Source organism: Pezoporus flaviventris, unplaced genomic scaffold (assembly GCF_033815535.1).
Source record: "Pezoporus flaviventris isolate CSIRO_AGI_PZ_B2104156 unplaced genomic scaffold, CSIRO_AGI_Pfla_v1 ptg000015l, whole genome shotgun sequence".
NCBI classification, from domain to species: Eukaryota; Metazoa; Chordata; class Aves; order Psittaciformes; family Psittacidae; genus Pezoporus; species Pezoporus flaviventris.
Genome location: NW_026892563.1, coordinates 27,704,466 through 27,729,300, shown reverse-complemented (window position 1 = coordinate 27,729,300; position 24,835 = coordinate 27,704,466). Strand labels below are relative to the sequence as shown.

Genomic DNA, 24,835 nt, shown 5'->3' with positions numbered 1-24,835 from the left:
GTTTTGCTGTTGTGTTTTGTTTTGTGTTTATATTCAGCTTTCCTGAGGAGGACAGGTAAAGACAACTTTTTTATAGATACTGTTATAATACAGATGGAAAAACATGTTTAGCTGGAAGATACAGGTTTGGGGATTTGTAGTTTATCTGGCTGTAGAACAAGATAGTTATCCAGTGTAAACATTATGTGAGGGGGTTCTACCAGAAACTGCAAGTAACTGAGCTGTTTTGATTATGGATTAACCCAATTTGCTTATTTAAGTCCTAATCATAAAAAACAAAACAAAACAAAAAAAACACTTGGGGAAAAAGCTACTGGGCTAACTTGGGCATAGGAGTCTCTTCTGTGAAGAGAACAAAATTGCTTAATGATGACTAAAGGTCTTTTTAGTCTGCAGGAAAGTCTTGACTAGATACAGGATTATTATTGTTATAGAAATTATAGTAGATAGGAAAGCCACAGTTCTCCAGCAAAGGCAGTTGGCTCTGCTACTGCACATCTTAGCAGTAGTTTTATAAACGTTCCTTACGGAAAATGGGATCAGTCTGAACTTGTTTTTGTCAGACGTATGCAGGTTAAGCATCCAAAATTTTCCTCCTTTAGGATTTTAAAAATTTCACAAGACAGAAAATGAACTGCAGCCTTTAACTTACCAGATGTTTTGTTTTGTGTGTTTCTCTTCAAAGGCATAACCATTTTTCACAGTTTGCAGAAAATGAGCATTTAATTTTAGAATCCATGTTAGAAGACAGAAATTTCTTCACAAACAATGGTGACATAAAGCCATCCTCTACTACACTACTGCAGGCTAAAATGCATGCCACTGTTCACACAGACTTTGTTCCAAGCACCAGATATTGTAGCCCTTTCTAGACAGATGATGGTGTTGATGGTATTAGTTAGGAATTATTAACTGCAACTGACAGCACAGTTGTATTAGATCTAAAAGTCTCTTTTGAGGAGCATACTGTATTCCATCTTTGCCCTGCCTTTTCACTACTGCTTCCTTTTTTATTTCCTCTGCTGACAGTGAGTGCCCATGGTGAGCCTATAGTAGGCTCATCTCAATGACAGAGCCAGCAATAAAATTCCAGCAGGATCCTGCTTTTAGTCAGCGTGTTTGCTGATTATGTCTCTATTGTATCTGGGCCTGGGGCTTTGCAGACTTCTCTGAACAGGGCCATTACTTTAGCAATCCAGACCAGCTCTGTGGAATGAGGAAAACCTGTCTTTGGAGCACAATTTTTAACACTTCCTAGATTACTTCGTTTTCTTGCTGTGCCCTGTGTACAAGCAAAATATGTAATATTTTCTAAAGCTACCTTGTGCTTTTGCCCATTGTATGGTAAATTGGATTGCTGCCTACACTGCCACGTAGAAAACACCATCCAGACATATTAAGGAAAAGAAAATTAAGCAAGTGGAGGAGCTAAGCTGTACACAGATGCAACACTTGAAGAATAAATGATCAAATGAGTCTAGAAAAATGGGTCTAGAAAAATGTTACCAATTATAAGCTGTATTAAATACCATTTTGTTGCTACTAAAAACATGATGTCAAGTAGATTTACACTGCATAGGGACAGTGATCAGGGCTCCCTCTTGCTACTGTAGATTACTACTATATACAGCCTGTTTTTCCTGGCTGTTTTCATACCTCAAAGCCATTCCCATCATTGGCATGATCTTAAAATCATCACTCACACTGCTGTATACTGGTGGGCCAATTAATAATGCTGGGAGAAAATCAGCGTTGTGGTCTGCTTGTGTTCTGTCTATCATTCACTAGTAGAAAGAAACACAGGGCTGGAGCCAGACCAGATGTCAGGTTCTGGTAGTCTTTTCTGGAGAACTTTGCAGTGGTGGAAAACACAAGCAGCCAAACACAGGTGTGAAGAAATAATTTTTATTCAGAATCCTTTAAAGCAATATGTTTTTTATTAAAAAAGGTACTGACACCGGGTCTTAGGAAAAAAATCATAGTGTTTGCTATACATTAGAAAACCTTGCATCTCTCATCTATGTTCTCTTTCTCTGTACAACTGAAGTGGGGTGGAAGTTCACTTTGCTGTTACTTTTGATGGAAAAGCCGTCAGCAACGCCACCTGGGACCTGATGAACCTTCATTCCAACAAGGTGGAGGATAACTCCTTTATGGACATAGAGGATAATCCAACAGTTGTGTACACCATCAGTGATTTCCAAGATTATATTGCTGACATCCTCCAGAAAAATGCCTTGCTTGGAAACACTTCCTTGTCTTTAGACCCTAACTCTCTCCAGCTTACTAATGGTGCGTATTAATTATGATGCATCGGTGGGCCACATACTTGAAGTTTTATAAAGTAAATCTCAGATGAGTAAATTATGCAGCTGCCCTCTGAATAATTAAAAAGAAGCAATAAAAACAACTTTGTTGCAGCTTGGTTTGCTCTGATTTTAACCAGGGCAGGTCATTGGCAGGGGTATTTAATTCTTACTCCATTAGACTAGTCTCTTCTTTTCCTTTGACGCTGAATTTTGTAGTATGAAATTTCAGCAGTGTTTTCAAAAATTAACAGGAATAGAAGGGGAAATGTGGTTCACATGATGAATGTTGCACCAAGATGACCTTTAGTTTAGTAGCCTTGAGCAGCACAGAGGAAATACCTGGTTTACTGTTGAATGCTGCTAGAGGTAGTGGAGGAGTGCTGTCCACCCTTCTGTTCTCATAACTACTCTGTACTTCCTGTTAGTGAGCTGGGGGCATTTCCAGAAATGAAATCTCACTGGAAAACTGTCTGAAAAGATTTTACTCATGAATCTGAGATGAGTGAAGTTTTTTCAGTTAGTCTTTCAAACCAGCTTCCTCACACTGCTACTGCAGCCTTTATATCCCAAGAATTTATATTTCCACAGTGAAAGAAATACTACACCCTATACCAGAAGACCCATCCTGGATTACTGAGAATTCAGTTGTGCCGGAGAGCCCAGAGTTCGATGTAAGTACGGTTCTGAGCAGTGGCCTTTGGACCCATTTGAACAACTTAACTCAGCAAGGCAGAATTGCAGTCAGCACCCAGAATATCTCTATCCTGTTGTTCATGCAGAATATGTAGTAATGAAAGCACACCTTACGCTGGAGTAAAACCTGGTGAAATCTCTCATCTGATAATTTGATATCTGTTTCACAACAATTTTCTGTTATCATTTTATATTACATGACAGTACTGTGCTCCCAGCTGTACAGCCAGGCCTTGCTTCTTATGTTTGGACTGTAAATTGCTCTAAAGACATGATTCTTCCCACAACACTACCTTTCTTTGGAAAGTGAGAAATAGATGTAAGCACTGAAGCTGATTGTTATAAGAGATATAATGTTAAGTGTCATATGCTCCTTTTGTTACTGTATTGCTTTCACAGAAAATTCTCAGTTCAGTTTTAAAATTTTATCCATTCCCTTAACATCATCACAGGAAACAATAATAGGCTGTGGTTTCTTTCTTTTCCCCTTGAATCTGTAATTATCTCCTCTACCTCTGGAACAACCTAGGACATAGACTGGAGCTCTCCACTGCACAGGAGACTTAGTATCCTTGACCATGTCTGCACAATGCAAACGGACTTTAACCAGAGATACCAAGTTAGGTGCCAGAAACATTGAGATCCGGTACACTTGTTCTGCCAATAGCTGGAACTGCTGAATGGTGGAGCATTGTCTGGGCTTAAGGATTTATCCGGCAGGTTTCTGTTCTGCATTCTGTTGTGTAACACAGATGTGGCTTCCAAGAGGTCAGTTGGTGCCAAAAAATCCAGGTCCAGCTATGCTTGGTGGTAGATTTTCTCTAAGTTTATTATGAGATAATGATGTGACACATTTAATTTCAGATCAACTTCTGAAATATTTATGGAAGCAAAATTCACAGCCACTTCAAAGAACTCAAATATTCTTGTTACAATGGTTGCAAGTATAATATCCTTAATTTCATGCCAGTATTCCGTAAGTTTTAAAAGTGAATCATTGATTTCTAAAATGCAGATTCATATGGATTAGCCATAATGGCTTAAACATGGTGTGGATAAAGATGAATTTAGGTTAAAAGTGAGGAAAGGGCTCTTTCTCTTATATGGAGCTATCGAGCTAGCTTGAAATGTTGCAGATGTTTATTTTAGTAAGATAAGTAATTCTGCCATCTTCACATTCTATTAGTGGATACTCTGACAGATGTGCAGGCAAGAAGACTTTAGAGCAGAGGTAGCTTTGCAATAATAAATGTTAAGCCAGTTTTAGGGAATAGTATGTACAAGAAACATTTCTGTTTTCTAATCATAGACTATGTATAATAATGTCATTGTGTCTTCAGAAAAAACCTCTTAATTATGTAGAAGATACCCAAAAACCTGCTGTGTGCAATCTGCAATACATAGATAATTTGGGAAGTAAATTCAGATAAATTTAAGAAAATCATAAACATAATTAAACAAAGTTGAAATGATTAGTCAGTTACTTCCACAGAACTCAAACCATTATGGTTCAAGTAGATAGAGTTAACTACAACTGTCATCTCTGAAAAAGAAATTTACTGCTATTTTTCTTAGCTGATTTGAGAATAAATTGATTTATATTATCACACTTCTATTACTCATGACATAATGTGGGGCTGTCATGACTTCACCATCTGATTGCTAGCAGATGGTACCAACTAAGTTCTTTTCTTAGAGTTGTACAGCTCTCTAAAAAAGCAAATTAAAAAACAAGTCTAGTTTTGAAATACGTATTTTATTGTTATTTCTGTTGAGCTGTAACAGGTAGAATGCTCTGGCTTGCTAAACACGATGCCTTTCTGGCAGCAGAAAATGGAAAATCAGGGAGGGGGTTCTGTGTTGGCAGTCATCTGTCACATTTGTAAGGCTTTCAAAAGACATTAGCAAAAACCAGAGCTTGCCAATATGATATTAAACTTGTTAATGTAATATATTGCACTGTAACAAGATCTTTGAATAATGTTAGTTGTCATAGGAACATCTATCCACATTCAAATAAATGAAGTGCAATCCCTGGCAACTAAATGCTCACCTAAAAAAGAGAAGTATTGTGAAGCTATTGCTGCTTGTCCTTATTCATTCTTTATGGAATTTATATGTATAATTTGTTTCTAATTTTGCACAGTAACTTTTTTTACAGCTTTATTTATAGTGGTCAGTTTTGCCAAGAAAAGGTAATTGCTGGAGCACATGTCTATATGGTGCATACATACTTTTCAACTGATTGTTACCATGTAAATTAAAAAATGTGAGGAGTTAGTGGTGGCATAATAACCAGCTATAAAAATGTGATCTATATAGGTAGGTAGACAAATAATTTAATGAAGATACCTGAAATGACTTGCTTCCAAAGCGTTCAAATGCAGCTTGAATGAAGCTGAGATTTTGTTTCACCCATATTTCAACAAGGAGTAAAATTTCAAATTGAAAAGTATTTTGATTCTTCCTGTTACTCATGCTGGTCAAGTAAAGGAAAGAGCATTGATACTTGGGCAGGTAGCCACATGAATCCCTCAGTTTTAGGCTGTCAGGTTGCTTTTGTAGCCTTAACCAAATAACTTAATCTCTTCTTGTTTTTTCTCAATATAATTCCTGCATGAGAGACAGATTAATATTCAAAGATGAAATGTGCAAAGTATTCTAGCTGTAAACCAAATAATGATTGGGATATGGACTAGTAAGTAAATGGTGCGCAAATTGAACATTTACAAACAAATTCTTTTTTCACATTTCAAACAATTCACAAAGTCATGGTGCATGTTCTTTGTTCATCATTACTGTTCACAAATGATTTATCTGTACAGGCATCTTGGCTTCAAGACTAAAGTTATTCCAGGTTCTAAATGCCCTTTTTTACATTATGGGGCTCTGTTTCCCCCCTGGGTTCTGACACTCACATACTAAAAGACAGCAATAAATGATCACAGGGCATGCATACGTTCATGTTCAGCTCCTAAACTGGTTTAAGTGTCATAATAACTATAATAATTACTGTATTGATTATGCAGTTAATGAATAAAAGCTGTTAAGAGCTCTTTATGCTTTAGGAAGGCAGGCATTTCTCTTTGGTTTAATTAGAAACAGACAGATCCATTTTCTCAGTAAAGGAAACGAAATGGGCTGGGTGTAGACAGTAAATTTCTTAGTACCTTAAGGGAAGCTGCACTCCCAACAATCCAAATTGCTTCTTTTCCTTTTTAGTGGACATGACTGGACATGAAATATATGTTACAAGGATGTGCATTTCACATGTACATTGCACATGATTAGCCAAGGCTGTGTATTTGCCAGTCCTCCCAGTTTAGCCCCTCCTGTTGTTGCCCATTATGTTCTTACAGAGGCAGTAGTACCAGATTTTGCTGTTGGCTGCTCTTAACACCCTCTATGTGTGCAGCCCAACACAGACTGCCAATGCTTCCCCTGTAATAGTGGAAATATTAATAGTGGGTTTATGTTCCAGGACAGCACCTTTTTAGCTGAACGCCCTTCAGCAGATGAATCAACTGTCAGCAATACCTTGCCCTTTGATTTCACCAAACCAGATTCCACTTCAGATAGTGAACAGTCCAATGGCATTGAAATCCGGCCAAGACCAGGAAATTTGAACTCTGAAGCAAGTTTGGCACCGGAAGCTCTGCTCTCCTCAGAGACTGACATCACTTCTTTGCCTGATGGGCTGAATTTAGAGGATGCAAATCCAGCTCTTCATTTGGTCACTGCACCAGGGTTAGGGCATGATTCTGTGGACTCTCTGGAATGGCTTTCAGCCTCCAGTTCTTTAGATGGTAAGTTAATGCTATTGACTGAAGCTTAGATTTGGATGCCAGTATTTTCTGATACTCACTAATGTATAGTTCACCAAATGACTTTGCAGAAAGGTTTAAAAAACTGCATGTCTTTCCCTGATAGTTTTTACCTTTCCTGCATGTATGTGTCCAAGAATAATATGCTAAGTTAAAATGTCTGTAACAGCTAATAATGTTTATCCCTTCAGGAAATGGTACCCACATGGTATTTAATTGCATAGAAGTATTTTCTTGTCTCTTCACTTGGCCCATAGAATATCTAAATGAAAAGTGGGAGAGGTCACCAGGGTTCCTTCTGATTTCGGCATACAAAGGCTGGGATGTATCACAGAATCATAAAATAGTCAGGGTTGGAACGGACCTTCAGATCATCTAGTTCCAATCCCCCTCCCATGGGCAGGGTATCACGGAAACATGTTGAATACTGATGTACAAACAGTAAAATGAATGTAATTTGACACCTTTTATCACAATAATTGGAAATTATTTATCATATTTATCATAACTAATTGGAAAATTATTTTTATTCTTATGGTTTGAAGATACTAGTCTATCTGAAAACCATTTGCCTTTGAGTCCTCTTCACTTCGTGCCTGAAGAACCTCCATCTACAGATGATTATGCAGTTCCTCTGCTTTTTGCACCAACAGTGGCCTCTTCCTCAGTAATAGAGACTGGTATTAAAGAAACAGAATCTGCTGAGAAGGAAGAAGTAACTCAGGATAGTCCTGCAGGCAGTAACAATGCAGACTCTGTGTTGCACGAGTCTGTGGAAGAAATTCCTTTTCCCTTAGAATACCGCCCTATGGAAGAGGGACTATATCTTGGAGACAGAGTTATATATGATGATGGGTCTGGTTCAGCTTTTGATGGTTCAGGAAAAGAAATGGAATCAAGTATTTGGCCTTGGGAAGATGCAACACTGGAACCAGTTTTCTACCCTGGTGCTGACAACTGGCTTGAAGATGACAATGAGTCTTTGCTAATTAGAACTGATGATATTCCTGAAGGCGTGATCTTGGACTATATTCTTAACTCTAAGAATAAATTAGAAAACAGTCGTTCCAAAGAGGAGAATGAAGGTATGGCCAATCTAAATGAAGATTTCCTTGATGAATCTGAAATATTTGTCTTTCCAGAGACTACAACTCAGCAGGTACCTCAGTTACAGACAGAAGAGCCATCACCGGTGGAACCATCTACACAGACACAAACACTGAGCAAGTACATTTCTTTTGCTACACCGTCCTTGGTTTTGGAGCCTTCAGTGGACAATTCCTTTGTAGACATGCCAACTGGAGAGGCCCCTGTTTCACCACACAATACTGGTCTTTCTGTGGAATATACTCTCATTGCATCTAGAGGGACTGTCAGTATGGAGCAGCCCGAAGAGTCCAGTATAGGTCAGAACATCATTTTTGAAGCAGCTGAGCACCAAAATGAAGATAGGACAATGACAGAAGAACTACTCACAGTGGAGCAATCAAATATAACTGAAGCTGCTACAATAGGCCGCTGGGACACAAGCTCCTCAGAAACTATTCTGACTGCAACTTTTTCCATGGTAAACCCTGATGCTTCCACCATCAACCCTGATGTTTCCATGGAAGACACTGATGCTTCCACAGAAAAGCAGCAAACCCTAGATTTATCACTGGCAGGCCAAGACACTACTGAGTCAGCAGTGAAGAAACCTGTTGATGTTTGGCCTACTGACAGAGAAATAGAAAACTCATTAGGTCAGACAGTACATTCAGCAATGCCACCTGTCACTCAAGCTGTGCCTGCAGTTCCTTCTGTAATAGATCAGACCCCTGTGCTAGAGGGCTTTGCTGGACAGGGTGGCACAGACCACAGTGCAGATGTTCCCATGGGCTTCAGCACTGTTATGAACTCTTATGTAACAGTGAGTGCAACAAGCAGCACTGTTGAGCTTCCCTCCCATTTCCCTGCTGTGGGATCCACAGTGTCATCATCTGTGGCTACCTCAACAAAGCTGGGAGATGAAACTGCAAAAGTCCTGGATGTTTCAGTGGACCTGGATCATGTGAGCCCTGTCCACTTTTCTCCTGAGTTGACTGAGGAGGAAAGGAGCATGACCAAAAGTCATGTGGAGCTAACGACTCATGTTCAGTCCACAGAGATGGCCAGTGTGGCTTGGGCCACACGTGAAAAGGGCTATATTACTCCTGTCCCCTCAAGAGCTCTAGTGGTGTTTTTCAGTCTTCGGGTTACCAACATGATATTCTCAGAGGACCTGTTCAATAAAAACTCCCCTGAATATAAAGCGTTGGAGCAGCGATTCTTGGAACTGGTAAGGGCCACTTCTGTTCAAAATGCCTATTACCAGGTAGAACAAAAATGTTGGTAAATAATAGTTTGTTGGCTGTCTTTGGCAGAGAGCAACTCAAGACTGGTGTTTAGAAATACCGTCTGTGTCCCTCTATGGGAAAATTCTGCCTGGAAATGGACAGTGGGCTGGGGTGTGTTGTATGTCTTTTACTCAGTTGGTAGTTTCTCTAAAGTGTAACTTTTCAGTGCTGTGGGCTGGATATTCTGCTGTTGTTAAGAAATGCAGCAGTGTAGCTGAAGTCACTACAACCCTTCCCTTACTTGCTTCTGGAGTCTTCTGTATTTAGTCTATAGGGAGAGAGAAGTAAATAAATTTGGACTGTGATGAGGTAACTTCCTGTAAAACATTCAACCCATCCTAAATAAGAGGTAGTTACCATAAAATCACAGAATGGGTTGGAAGGGAGCTTAAAGCTCATCTAGTTCCAACCCCTAGAGCTGAATGAAGTACTGCAGGTGGGGTCTCATGAGAGCAGAGTAGATGGGGAGAATCACCTCCCTTGACCTGCTGGTCACACTCCTTTTGATGAGCCCAGGATATGGTTGGCTTTCTGGGCTGCAAGCGCACACTGCCGGGTCACAATGAGCTTTTGGTCAACAGATACCCCCAAGTCCTTCTCTGGAGGGTTGCTTTCAATCCATTCTGTGCCTGGGATTGCCTTGATCCAGGTGTAGGGACTTGCATTTGGCCTTGTTGATCTTCATCAGATTTGCACTGGTCCATCTTTCAAGTGTGTCAAGCTCAGGGAACTAAGCTATTCCTAAATTGGCTGATGGCTAGCAAAGCCCCACAGGGGTTATACAGCTGCAATTGTCAAATTTTAACCAGGAAATTACCCTCTTCTGACTGAAATGAACGTTTTGTTGCAGGAGATGAAGGGAGCAAGGGAGAGAGGGGAAGGGGACTTGTGTGAAGCAAATACCCTGTGAAATGGCAAGTGTGCCCAATGGTTTGACCAAGGGAGAGCACTCTGTATATCCCAAGAACTGCATTTCTGAACTCTAGGTTTTTTTAGAAGCTGCCTGCAAACTGGGATACTCTTAAGAACTGCCTGAAGTACTTGGGTTTCTGGCATGCTGCCAGCACAGGCCTCAACTGGATAAAGTTTTAATGCCCTTGCTGTGGGATTTGGATAAAATAGTTCAGGCTCCTGCTGTCTGACACAACACCAATGCAGCTGGCTTGAGCAGAGATTCAAAGAGTGAGCTTTTCTGTTGTGTCCCCTGTGTTACAGCTGGTGCCCTACCTCCAGTCGAATCTGACAGGCTTCCAGAATCTGGAAATCCTCAACTTCAGAAATGGCAGCATTGTGGTGAACAGTCGAATGAAATTTGCCAAACCTGTGCCTCGGAATGTCACCAATGCTGTGTACATGATCCTGGAAGACTTTTGCAACACTGCGTATCACACCATGAATCTGGCCATTGATAAATACTCCCTGGATGTGGAATCAGGTAAGGATGGGAGGGAAATGCATTTTAGTGCAAGGAATTTAGAGCAACTTCTGCTTTAAGGACTTAAAAGGATCCCAGCACTTCAGACACAGCCCAATTGCTTTTCACAGGCTGGGCTTTAGAAAGACAGAATTCAGACAGATAGACAGTCCCTGTTAAGGGACTAAAGAGATAAAAATCAAAGTGAGACCCAGACTAAGCAAACTGTATAGGGCCCACATAGAAATATGGAGCCAAAGTTGGCTGAAGTAATACTCTGCATAATGCTGCTGCGCTTTCACTGCAGAGTGAGAAGGAAGGCTGCTCAGCAAGAACAGTGGTGTTCATCTCTCTTGTGTTTAGTTTCATGTGCAGTTTGACCTTACTCCATGTGGTTATTCCCACAGGTGCCAGCCAGTTTAGCTGCCAGGTGGGTATCTGCACAGGCAACAGCTGCTGCCTTACTCTTGTGGCAAGGCCTTGGTTGCACTAAAAAGTTACAGGCCCTCTTATTTCCCTCGTCTGATACAGGGAGAAAGTTCTTCCCCATTCCCAGTTAGCCAGGAGTTTACCATAAAGGCAACTCAGAAATATTTCCTGTTTTAAGGTCAAAGAAAAATAGCAGTGCTCACCTGTTGGCAATCGGTAACTGTTCTTCTGAGGTAGCTCTTCAATACAGAGAGTTTAATTAGCATGAAGAATCTTCCAATATTGATCATTTAACTGTATGCCAGCCTCTTATACTTGGTCCAAGTGAGGTATCTCAAATACTACAAGTTTGTGCTCCTAGCAGACAAAAAGGCAAACCCTGGCACAGGAGGTGACGAGTGCCCGAAGTCCCTTTGCCCTTTTATTGTACATTGCCTAGGTTTTCTGTAACAAGAAATACTGGAGATCAGCTGTGTTTTACTCATTATAGTTCCAGCAGGCAGAGAACATCTGAGGTACTGCACATTCCAGTAAGAAAAAGAACACTTCATACTTGCATTTTCAATTAGCCTGGTGGGTGGTCTTAGCCATGACACAGACTTGCAATGTGTGGACAGAGGCATGCAGCCTAGTGCTTGTTCACCTTAGCAGAACCTTCTGTTTTTCAAGAAGGACACATGCTGGATTTTGGGGGATTATTTTAACAAAGAGACCATTACAGAAAACGGCAGCAGCCAGCCAGTGCTTTGCCTCAGTTAAGCTTCTCCTCTAGCGTTAGTATTTTCTGCTCTGTGTACTCTCAGGTGAACAAGCTGATCCCTGCAAGTTCCAGGCCTGCAATGAGTTCTCTGAATGCTTAGTAAATCGCTGGAGTGGGGAAGCCGAGTGTGTCTGCAATCCTGGCTACCTAAGCATTGATGGGCTGCCATGCAACAGCATTTGTGACCTGCAACCAAACTTCTGCCTGAATGATGGGAAGTGTGACATAAGCCCTGGGCAAGGGGCCATCTGCAGGTAGGTCATCCCACTGCTTGAAGCATGTGCTGCCCGTATGAAAAGCCCTTTCTGTCTCCTCTCTTGTAGCATTCTATGAGATCTGTGCAAAATACCCTAAAATTATGTGTAGTAAGTGAGATTATAAGGATTATCATTCATGTTATGCTGCTGAGTGGAGGTACCACTTAATAGTGGGATATATATATTATATATATTATATAATCATTATATATATTCATATGTATATATGTATATATCAGAAGTGAGATATTAACACATTCCTTTAATAGAAAATAAACATTAGGAATTAAAAACAGCTACGAAAAATGGTAGTAATGGAATATATTCAGCTATTCAAGTCACCTTCATTGACCTCTGAGACAGAATTAATCTCCAGAGGTTTTCTCAAGTAGCAAACTGTTAAATATTGTCAAAACTTACTTCATATCAGAAAGGCACATTCATACAACATAAATATATTAAAAATAGTGTTCTTGGTTAGGAAAAAGTTCAATGGCCGTTTGGGAAAAAATATATGTAATTCATAAGAAGATTGCAGGCCTGTGTTTTACAGGTAAGGGACAAGACATAGTACAACATACAGAAAAAACAATGCTCCCTCTGACATTGCACTTATTTTTTCCTTTTCAAGCAATATTAACAGTCTGGTTTTAAAAAAAAATGTACCTAGCGAAAAAAGATAAAAGACTTACTGAAAAAAAGAATACTACTACTAGTAGTTATTATTTATGTTCCTTCAAGTGATTTTAACTAAGTTTACCTGGAACACCTCTGAAATCAATTTTGGAGTCCCAGCAGTTACCAGGCAAAACAAAAATGCTTTTAAAGCTAGACAAAAGGATGCTGTCCCAGATGTATTATATATTGTAGAATATTTGTACAGTACTGTTAATGACAAGCAGGTAAGTGTCTGAACTCAAGCATAGTCCAGCCAGTATTCAGTAAGAACTTTTTGAAAAATTCAAAGTATTGCTTACTACTCTCAGAAACTATTTTTGATACTTATGTTAGAAGACTTAATTTAGGGATGTTTCTTCTTATAAGGTTAATTGCTTTGAATAGTGAGAACACCTTATAATTCCTTCAGTTTTTATAGAAAACATGCTGGAGAGGGACTCTTCATCAGGGACTGCATGAAGAGAGGACACGGGGTAACGGGTTCTAATTTAAACAAGGGAAGTTCAGGTTAGATATAAGGAAGAAGTTCTTTACTATGAGGGTGGTGAGGCACTGGGGTTGCCCAAGGAAGTTGTGAATGCTTCATCCCTGGCAGTGTTCAAGGACAGGTTGGACAGAGTCTTGGGTACAAGGTTTAGTGTGAGGCAGGGACTGCCCATGGCAGGGGGGTGGAACTAGATGATCTTAAGGTCCTTTCCAACCCTAACCAATCTATGATTCTATAATGCAAATATGGTTTTAATGGTATATTTAAAGTCAGTATTAAGGTTCTTATGTTCAAAACTAGAGGCAGATAAAAATACTGAATGCTAAGGATACAAATCTTGGATGCACACTTCTTTCTAGCAATTTATTTTCTGTTTTTATTTAACTAACCATCGTGGAGTTCACGACACTATAAACATTCTGCTTGTTTAACACACCTTCAATTATATCTACCTCACAAGATAATTAAGACAACTTGCTTTCTACCTTTACAGTGTTCCATATGTCACGTGCAAGGCTCAGCCAAGGCCTAACGTTTTACTTAGTCTAAACTCCTTCTAGTTTTAACACATCACAAAATACTCAAAATTGCAAAAAAAAAAAAAAAAAAAAAAAAGAAAAGCCCCACAGGCTTCTTCCATCACAAATGCATAATCCTTTTTATTATTTTACCTATCTTCATCCAGTAGTTAGAGTTGTTCGGCTTAGAGAATGCTCCCCAGAGACCTTAGAGCAGCCTTGCAATACCTAAAGGGGGCTTAGAAGAAAGGTGGGGACAAACTTTTTAGCAGGGCTTGTTGTAATAGGACAAGGGGTAATGGTTTTAAATCAAAAGAGGGTAGATTCAGACTAGGTATAAGGAAGAATTTTTTTACAAGGGTGAAACACTCTGTCAGATTGCCCAAAAGGAGTAGATGCCCCATCCCTGGCAACATTCAAGGCAGTGTGACCTAGTTGAAGATGGCCCTGCCTGTTGCAGGGGGGCTGGCCTAGATAACATGCAAAGGTTGCCTCCAACCCAAACTATTCTATGATTCTATACCAAAAAGGCTGTTCAAAATAATAAAAGTATGTTAGTGCTTGAACACATAGAGGTATTTACTGAGGTGCCTTAACTGAGGGAACATCATACAGAAAGTTAAATACATTTACATTAACCAATGCTTTTGCTGGTGTTTAATTTCCCTGTGTTTCCTTGTTGCAGGTGTCGTGTGGGAGAGAACTGGTGGTACAGAGGGGAGCACTGTGAAGAATATGTGTCAGAGCCACTGGTTGTGGGTATTGCAATTGCTTCTGTAGCAGGATTCCTTCTTGTGGCATCTGCTGTCATCTTCTTCTTGGCCAGGACCCTTCGAGACCAGTACACAAAGAGTGACACTGAGGACTCACAGGGGTAAGTGACACCATCTAATATTTTAAAACACATCTGCTATAATAATAATAGGATGTACAGGAGCTTCCATATGCCAGGCTTCCTTAATCTGCCTGCTGCCTTTCCAGGCTGCAGAGAAGATCATAGTTTGTTTCTTGCTCCCCCAGGCAGGGTGACAGCCTCTCGTCTGTTGAGAATGCAGTTAAATACAACCCCATGTACGAAAGTGACACAACTGGCTACAGCCATTATTACCGGAGATACCCACAACTAACATCCTACAGCTCCACCAGTGCAGAGACATCCACAGACTACAGCAGTGAAGAGATCAGGCACATTTATGAAAACAGTGAGCTTACTAAGGAGGTAAATTACTTTGTTTTCACAGTGGCATGGAAAAGATCATGTAAACAATAAGCTTATTTCACACTTGTAACCCAAGAGGTGGGCCCACTCTTTTCCCAATGTCTATGCTCTGAAGAAACAGGCTGGAACTATGGCTACTGCAACTACTAAAGGGAAGAGCGAAAGGATTCCCTTCCCCACTTGCTATTAGGTACAGAGAAGGAAATGAGTGTGTTCTGAACTGTAATTAATTTCACATGATGAAGGAGCTGACTTCTTAAATGACTTCATGAGGGCTGGGGAGGTTTGTGCCAACTACTTATGTAAGACTAGTTATGCAGTGAGAACCTGGTGCATCCAGGCATTTCTACAGTTTCATTGTTTGGTTGTTTTTTTGTTTTTAAAGTATACATATTTCTATAACCTGCAAGCTAGATCACCTCCTCTCCTTTCTTCCTGTATACACAGTATCCAGGGTTTATGCTAAAGTGGATTTGATAAAGAGAAGGGATTTGCATCTAAGCACTAACCACAGATCCTTGAGCAACTGTGAGAGGTGTGAATCCAGCCTGTAGCTGGGCTTGTAGGGATCTATGGGAGATAAATGGTTTGTAACAGCCTGATGATACGTCTCACTCTGTCCAAGCTTAGGCCTTGATTTAAAAGTAAAGTATTACTGGATTCCAAGTGCTTCATTTAAAAATGAAAATAGCATGAAGTCAAATTTTAGTATTGGGAGTGCCCCTTTTCAAACTCTACTCCTTGAAACAGCAAAACATGGGAGTTTTATTTTCCAAAACCCATAAATCAGTTATTTCAGTAGTATTCTAATTTCTGTTATCTACTTACAGTGTGTTTCTTGTATTCTAGGAAATTCAGGACAGAATTCGAATTATAGAGCTCTACGCTAAAGACCGTCAGTTTGCAGAGTTTGTCAGGCAGCATCAGATGTGAGTGAAATGTCTTGCTTGGATAACTAACTCCTTTGCTGTTTTTTTATGTGCCCTTTACTACATTCCTGGATTTTTTCATTTCAAGAGTCTAGAAATGCTGGAACACTAGAGGTTAAGATTTCAACATTATTTCTGAAGTTCAATCCTTTGAAAGTACTTAAAATAATCAGTGTGAAAAATAGATAACCCCAGAAGGTATATTAAAAGCGTTGAAGAAGAATCCCAGAATCAAGGGGTGCTGGAGAAGCACTGCCATTAATTTAGGTCCCTGAAAGCACAGACTGAACCTTCTTAACTCTTGTAGTGTACTTACTACTGCATAGTGCTCTATTTAAAATAGAAATTTTAGAGTTCTCAAGACTTGGCAACTAACTATAACCTGACAGACCAGTAGTACAGCCCTGTCTGGTATGGTGGCACTTACCAGAACATAAAGCTTACAGTTCCAAACATCTAACCAAGCTGAGCTGTGTGCTTTGGTGAGAGCCAATCATGGCAAAGGCCATCAAGGAATAAATTAGTAGCATACATGTTCTTATGAACTTTGCTCTCCCTGTAGCAAGCAGCAAATTACAGCTAACTGGGGCAGTCTGAAAGATACTATGGGATCCTTTTAAAAATAGCTGCAGTGGCAAAAATTTAAGATCATCAACTATCTTTTTTTTTTTATTTAATTGAAACTAACAGCAGTTCACATGTTCCCATGTCAGTTGTTCATTTTTTCACCTTGAAAAGGATCAGCATGTAGATTTTCCACAGCTGGAAAGTAGTAAGGGTTGCCTCATACAAGCCTTGAACTCAGTGTTTGAAAGAGACTAACTTAATATTTTTTTCTCTATTTTTTGTTTCAGGAAGCTGCTTTAAGAAAAAAGAAATCAGTAGAATACATGTGGAAGATAAAGACTACCTTGTTGCCATAGCAATGGGCTCAGATGTTACTGCGAAGTTACTTATAGTCTTAACATTGCAGGGATGATACAGATGTTTTTTTTGCATGAATGGCTAAAGTGTACAGATACCTATCTCAATTATTTCTGGCTTTTCTGTAAAGTGACATTTTTAAGACGTGATCAGAAGTGGTAGAGGTTATGAAAGTTCATTTTCCTTTAACTCTGAAATGGACAGCAAAAGTTTGTATACCAAGGCAAAAAAAATCTCATCACGTAACAGAAGATACAGGTGCTACCAAAATAAAATGCATATTTAAAATCCCTCTTTGGCATTTACCCCCTCACTGGAGGCTTTCACAGGTATCCAGGTATGTAGCAATTTCACATGTATCCAGCACTAGTGGAAGAAATACTTTGTGAATGATTTGTGAGCGTGATTGTGCTAGAATTATGTTAGCATTATTTTAAAGCATTCCCATTATAAAAATGCAACCATAACCTCACCAGAGAAGTTCTTTTCTACAGATGCCTGAGGTACATTTTGTCACTAGCATTAGCAAAGCAGAGTGCAGCAAGGAGCCTACAAGCTTCTTGAAGGCTCTGACAAGCATCACCCTGCCTGCCAGTGACCCCATGGGGCACCCCAGCAAGGGAGCGCAGTACTGCTGCAGCACAGAACCCTGTTTTGAAAGCCAGGGCAGTTGATTCTCCAGCTGTTCATGGCAGACACACAAGTTGGGGCATAGAGGGCTTCTATCAAAAAAATGCTCTGTGAAGCTTAAGTGACTAACACTGACCTTTTTTATGTAGAGAATTTGTTTGATATTTTAAGTTAATACACATTATTATTTGTTGTGTGTTTCCCTATCCTCATGTTCATAATGGATTTAATTGTTTATATAGAAAGATGAATAGTTTAATGATAAAATTTGTGCCCTCTTTGCCCATCCTTTAAAAAAAAAAAGTTAGTTTTGACTCAGTGTTCAATTCAGCCAACTGATTTTTGAATTTTCTTTACTGAACTGGGCAATACACTGCCATGAGCTGTGTTTCAAAATCAGGCTGTACCACTGAAATGTATGTATATTTGGTAGATGGCAGAAATTTTTATGGGGAAGGGAAAAAAATGACAGTATTCTTGGCTTAGTGGAAGTCAGAGTAGAATTCCTTAAACCAAAAAAGCCTGAAGCATTTTAAAATAGCTGAATTGAGATGGGGACCTCTGAGGTACAGAAAGGGAGTTTTATCTTCAAATTACAAAGCAAGCTCTGACCACCTGTTAAGGTGGGCTCTGTTCAGTCACCCGGTGTCTCTTGTTTAAGGCATTCACGTGGCTGTCAAAGGTTAGAACACTCATAGCCTCACATTAGCTTTTGATAGCAAACAAGGCCAAGTTGTTTGTTCTTTCTGCAGTCTAGTTCTTGGCCCACATGTGCCAACAGTCACCTGATACTTTTAGAGTTAAGTGACAGTGAGAATTAATTACTTGTCTGTAGGCAGCTTAGCTAAACAAGTGAATGTTTCAAAGCAGTTCTACATCTTCTGGAAAACCTCACTGCATCACTTGTGTAGTATCTTCTTGCCTTGAGTGGCAGGGAATGGGTATTTGAGTCAAACATCTGAAAGAAATGCTTACATAAACCACTTCAAACCCAAATAACGTGACACAGCAGGCAATAATATGTGCTGACTATCACCATTGTGACCAGAGCCCCCATTCTGCTGGGTCACCCAAGGACTCTCAGAGCAGCTGGTCCAGAGTTTCTGAGGCACAGTCCACTGCCTCCTGGCCCTGCAGCAGCACTGCTAAGCCATCCTGGAGCACTGGGGACTGTGATTATGGTAACTGTACAACACAGGGAAGAACTGGGCCCAGGGTAGGCAGCAACTTGTGACTTGTCTCTGTGCAGCACGGCTGCCAGCCCTGGGAGCTTTGGTGCTGCTCCTGCTAAGCACAGTGGTGGATGGTGGCTGGTATCAGACATGTTTTAAAGGTATTGTAGTATCTGCTGTGCACAAGCTGAGAAGGGTCTTGGTGACACTGAGTATGAGGTATTTCAGTGCATATACAATTAATCTTTTTGTGTGTGTGTATACATACGAACACAATGTTATCTTATTTTCACTACAATAAAAAAATTATTTCCAAAATAATTTTTTGTATAAAATTAATGTTGAGACTATGAGCTTGATACAAAGACAGAAGGTATCTTAACCATGATGATTAGTGCATGTAGGATCAGAAAGTTTGTTGATTTTTGGGTGTTTTGTTTTTTTTTTAACAGTTTCTTAAGCTGTTAAACCCCTTTGCTGACAAAGTGCCAAATGTAGTTCCTTATCACTTGTAAGGTTATGTTCTGAAAATTTCATGCTGGAAAGCACATAACTGAATGCTTTCTTTTCAGTTAAGCTCTCTGCCCATTTTGAAGATATTTTTGTTCTAATCAAAGAGCTGAAACATGTTATTACTTAGGGGATCTTCAAGTCCTAACAAACCAAAACAAAACACATACTCCCCACCCCATTCAAGCCTCTTCATCTAAACTGTTTGATGATCTTGGACACCTTCCTAATCCAAGGCAGAGACAAAGAACTCTAAATATTCTAACAAAAAAACAAACAACCCAACAACCCAAACTAGTTCTGTGTATTAATCAACCAGTACTTGTTATCAGTTAACATTGTTTTTCACTTGTTAAGTGCAAGTTTGAAGGACGTGGCTTAATTTAAGAACATAGACAAAAGCAGTTACTGTCTACTGAACACTGATAAGTCTGTTGGCTTCTGTGGCCCCCCTTAAGGCTTGAAGACGAGACCCTGCAGGTCACTACCACCCACCCCCTTAGCAGAAGGTCTCAAACATGTAGAAACCCATACTGGACCACAGTGCCATTTACTGCACAAACCACTGGGTATAAATTCTGCCTGTATTATTTCGAGGGTGTCTCAAGGCCTTCCCTTCTACACCTCAAGGCACCAGTCCGCAGTAGAATTCCACCATAGCTGGAAATTCAAACAAAGAACAATTGTGCAGAACTAAAATACTGACAGTGCTTCAGGACCTGTGTGCTTGCCTTTTATTTGATAGTTTTCAGCGAAGGACAGAGCCTTGAGCAGCAAAACGATACTCAGTTACCCTGATATTCTTTTAGCTATTCTGTTAGGATCAGTTTTGTGTGGCTCATGTACCACTGGGTAACAATTTGGTCCCAGAAAACAGATTTAGCTGAAACTACAATTTCCTCCTATGTCCTCTGAAACAAGGAAACACAGATATAATTGCTAAAATGGAAAAAGCCTTCAACAATCAAAACTTTTCACTGATGTTCGTTATTACACCTTCTGGAATTGGTCGTTCTTGTGAAAGTGTGGACAGCAGGCATGCTAAGGTGCAGCAGCCCCAGCTCAGGAACAGTCATTCATGCTATTGAAACACAAAGCAAAAGTACTTACCAATACCACTCTACCTGTCTATCTGTAAGCACTGTAGGACAGACAGAGTGACTGTATAGCATAAGAAATGTGGTGTGACACTGCTGCTCTTTAAATATTAATAGAAAGCACACAGGAATTTCATGGTAGTTTGTTTAGAATCATAAAATCACAGAATGATTTGGGTTGAAAGGGACCTTAATGATCATCTAGTTCCAAAACCCTGACACGGGCATGGACGCCTCACACTAGACCAGGTTGCTTAAAGCCCCCTCCAACCCGTTAACTTGAAGTATACTGTAACACAGCAGGAGTTCTGTCTTTCCATTACTTGATCCAGTTTGGGAACAGGTACTTTCTGTTCTATATAACATCCATCCATTTGCTTTGGGTTTTCAAATGAAAAATATAAACATATCCAAAGCTATTTCTGGGCCAGTAAAGGAAATTTTTTTATTTGTCAGTCCAAGTGGGAAAGTTTTGTTTTTGCCACATTCAACACTCTCCTACTCCAGATTATTAATGACCCCTAGGAATTTTAGTTGTGTTCCTGTCCACTTGGAATCTTGCCCTGCTGCTTCTCACTCTCCTTGCTGCAGCAGACACTACATTTAGCAGTGGGAAAAGCACTCGTGGCAGGCAGCTCTGCCTGGAGGATGACAGCAGGCTGCAGGACTGAAATGACAGCTTGCCTGAGGTGCTACAGGTGTTTAGAAGGAGCCAGCTGAACACCACCTCAAAACCTGTGCTTTTAGATCTCCCTGAGTTTCCAATTCAACACAAAACCAGATTTTAATACTGGAATTCTGGGGGATGCATGACCATTTATTATCTTTTAAAAATCAATTCTACCATCAGTATGTCTAAGGAGTATGTTTTTATATTAAATATAGAAGTTGGAGAAACCTACACTTAAAGCTTGACCTTTTAAAGGGGACCCCCTCCTCTCCAGCTCTCATTTATACAACCAAAACCAACAAAAAATCCTATCTGTCTTGAATCACTGAAGACTTAAATGTTTTTCAAAGGTCTCATATTAAACACAAATCAGAATTAGTGTTAACTGGAGTTGCAATTGCATATCCACAGCTGATTACCAGATGGGGAAACTGCCTTTCTGGAAAGGATGACATAGCTTTAACAGAAATGAAAGCAGGAACAATAATGGATACAGCCATATATCAAAACTTTATGCAGTAACACGGGCATATGGCTGGATTAAGAGGGCAAGGGAACAGGCAGACTCTCAGCAGTGAGCAATCCCAAGAGTGAAATACCTCCGTCTATTCATGGGAGACAGCTATAGGGGAATTCACTCAGCTCCACCTAGAGGATTACACAGTGATTATATGATTTCTTGTTCCAGAAAGGGAGGGAGATACAAAGCACTTCTAGCAGCAGCATGGGGTTTAAGTCTCCCAGCATGACCTACAGGTAACTGCTGGCTGTGGTTCACTGTTCACAGTTCCAGTCATCTGCTTAGTTTGGGAGTGGCTGTTGTTCCCATCCCTATTTTCAGATGGGAAGATCAGAGAGTTCTGATCTACAAAAATGCTTTCTACAGTTCTCCAGCTTTTTCTTTTATCTCTTTTTCTTTTGTTATTTCTTAAAGTTTTGATTAAAAAAAACCCCCAACAATCAACAACAACAAAAAAAAAACCCCACCCTTCTGACACGTACTCTTTCTGGGTTTGCTTTCTACCTGCCCCTCTTAGCCATGGATGGAAACCCACTCCCCACCCACACCAGCACTTACAATGTCTGCTCAAGTGTACTACTTTAAAAAACAACCAACCCCACAGTGAAATGTTCCTCCAAGGCTTGCAGTGAACATGACAGAAAGCCTCATGCCGGCAGAGATTGACCTTTCAAGAGCCAAATGTTTGGCATTATGCTTACAGCTCATGATGGGACATGTCATGCCTAATGCAATGTTGAATACACCAAGCTAACAGAAAGCAGAATCAGAGTGCAGATAACTGAAGAGAAACGCTGATGGTTAAGTGTTTAAGGGCCATCTCTCAGCACATCACATGACTCCACTGACATTTTTGAAAGGGCAAAGCACATAATGGCTTTGCACTTTACCTGCCAAGAAAAAAATGGAATGGAAGCTGCTGGTAAGGCATTTAAAGCAGAGAACTAGTCCATGGTTTGCAGGCAGCACAAGGAGTCACTGAGCGTGGAAAGGAGGAAGAAAGTCATGTTAGGAGCAACAAAGTAAATGAACAGGTTACTTTTACGTTTCTATTTAAGGAAGAGGAGAAATATCCCATAATCACTTTGATATATGTTCAAGTCAATAAGCTACTCTTTGATGAGTATCCCTAACATTGCTTTAGAGACCATTCTGCCCAGTGAGACTCTCTGGAACCTGCCACTGCAACATCCAGAGATAAGGAGGAAGGATTAAGTACAGCGTATGTATCTGGCAAAGAAGGTTAACTGGAAAATTTTGCTTCTGAAATACTGGTGAGGGATGTGACCAAGCACAGCTGATGTTCTGCAGCTTCACTGCTCAGCACCTATGTGAGAACTGTCTTCTACCCAGTACCCCCAGCTGTCTGTGAACACACCATCAATCATTCCTCTCCAGATGGAGCATTGCAGAGTTTCCTATCGTCATGATATAAAAACCCAATTAGCTGTGCTGACCAGCATGTTCCATAAACATGCAACAAAACTTCCCACTGTTCACTTTATTTATTCACTGTGTACAAAACCCAGACTATTTTACAAAATGAAAAACTTGAGCAGGCAGATCATGGGAAAAACCCAGCAAGGGCATCCTTTTTTTAGATTTTTATCCAATCAAAATCCTTTTAGATTGGATATAAGGAGGAAATTCTTTCCTGTTAGGGTGGTGAGGCACTGGAATAGGTTGCCCAGGGAGGTTGTGAATGCTCCATCCCTGGCAGTGTTCAAGACCAGGTTGGATGAGGCCTTGGGTGATATGGTTTAGTGTGAGGTGTTCCTGCCCACGGCAGGGGGGTTGGAACTTGATCCTAAGGTCTTTTCCAACCCTAACTGTTCTATAATTCTCTTCTATGATTCTAAGAAGAGATCTGTTCAGCCCTGTAATACAGAAAAACAAATATGCAAATTCTTCAATTCTTGTGTGACTCTCATGAATATTTTTAAAACCAGCTCTAGTTAACTGAGCCTCTTGATGTATGATGTCAAAATAGTCATGCATAGTCCCTGTTCCACTCTGGGAAATGGGAAACCTCAAATCTAGCAATGATCAGTCTGCAAATGGAGGACACATTCAGGGATCAAATCTGAAAACCAGAAGTATCCAGTTTGAAATATTAGACCATACAAAGCCTACATGCAATTCATTCTGAAAAACACACCCTGGTACAGCAAAATACAATTACTTACTCTTACTTCTAGGATCATCAGCTGTCTCACTCAGCCCGAGTTACTTGATCACTTCAGAACACTGTGCTTGCCTCAAAACCCTGCCATTCTGAGCTTTCTTCCCTCTGCTTACTGGAAACTGTATTAAAGGACTTCACCTTGGAGGGGCCTAACTGGAACTTGTTTCAAATTAAAGCAGCATTAAACCCAGCTTATTAGCAACAGCAATATTAACTGCTCCACACAGGTGTCAGCTGGATCCCACTTCAGGATGCTTTTGGGGGTGGGTAGAAGGGGCATAAGGGGAGAAAAATGGGCAAAAGACAAAGGCTAGCTGAAGTCTGGGTCAGCAGCAAGTCAGAGACAAAGTGAAACTGTAGAATGGAAAGCAAGCAGTCCTGTCCAGCTCCAGTTTGAAAGACTCTTACTAACGAAGAGCAGGATAAAGGACAAAGGTATTTTTACAATAGGTGTGAAAGGAGCAGAATTTCTTGAGCTTTGGAGGAAGCCTGGAGGGGCATCTCCACTGTGGGATGTGAGACACTAGGGAATACTCATTTCAACTTTGTGTCTGCTTGGTATGTGCACTGAAACATCTGCTCTGTATTTCCACTCCCAGAGCACAGTAAAACCAGAGTTAAAAAAATCTAACCTCTGAAATGAACTACGAAATTAACTGGAGCCAAGGCAAAGAATACCTTCAAACAGGGGGAGGAAGGGCTGCAGGGAAGAGCACTCAAGTTTCCTACTAGTGCCAAAACTCACAATTTGAAATCTCTCTACTTTCTACATTTTTCCCATGAATACATAAAGAAAAAACAAACACTGTTTCATATTTTTCAAAATACAGTCTGTCTTTCCTCAACTTCCCAAATGAACTTTGCTGGTTTTATTATCCCTTATCCATAAGTGCCACCTACTCAGACACCTACCCCCAAACTCCAATGCTGCATGCCACTATGTCAAACCTTTCATCTGTAGCAGCTTCCAGATACATCTCTGACTCTACATTTCCTTTATCCAGAGGCTGAGAACAGAATGTCTTCCTATCAATCCACTCATGTCTTCATGGTCAATCTTTCTGTAATAAAATATTGCAAGAGCTTTTTACAAAGCAGGTATAAGGGGTTTTGGTTTATTTTTAAAATCACAATGCAGCAGAGGACCTCATTAAAAGACAGGATTGTTTTGTCAATAACTATGTAAGATGCCAGATATATGAAGCCCTTCTCATATTCATTCCAATTCAAGGTAA

At 40.2% G+C, this 24,835-nt stretch overlaps 1 protein-coding gene across 1 annotated transcript in view; it reads left to right on the top strand.

Annotated features, from left to right (window-relative positions):
• The window catches only part of IMPG2 (interphotoreceptor matrix proteoglycan 2), a 52,555-nt gene extending 33,710 nt beyond the window's left edge, over window positions 1–18,845 (top strand). The window contains exons 11-21 of the mRNA XM_061454495.1: window positions 38–55; window positions 2,048–2,292; window positions 2,898–2,980; window positions 6,484–6,808; window positions 7,372–9,143; window positions 10,417–10,636; window positions 11,848–12,058; window positions 14,430–14,618; window positions 14,765–14,963; window positions 15,813–15,892; window positions 16,747–18,845. Of these exons, the coding sequence (XP_061310479.1) occupies window positions 38–55; window positions 2,048–2,292; window positions 2,898–2,980; window positions 6,484–6,808; window positions 7,372–9,143; window positions 10,417–10,636; window positions 11,848–12,058; window positions 14,430–14,618; window positions 14,765–14,963; window positions 15,813–15,892; window positions 16,747–16,759 (3,355 nt within the window). The 3' untranslated portion in view covers window positions 16,760–18,845. The remainder of the gene's footprint in view (window positions 1–37; window positions 56–2,047; window positions 2,293–2,897; window positions 2,981–6,483; window positions 6,809–7,371; window positions 9,144–10,416; window positions 10,637–11,847; window positions 12,059–14,429; window positions 14,619–14,764; window positions 14,964–15,812; window positions 15,893–16,746) is intronic.
• The last annotated feature ends 5,990 nt before the right edge of the window (window positions 18,846–24,835 follow it).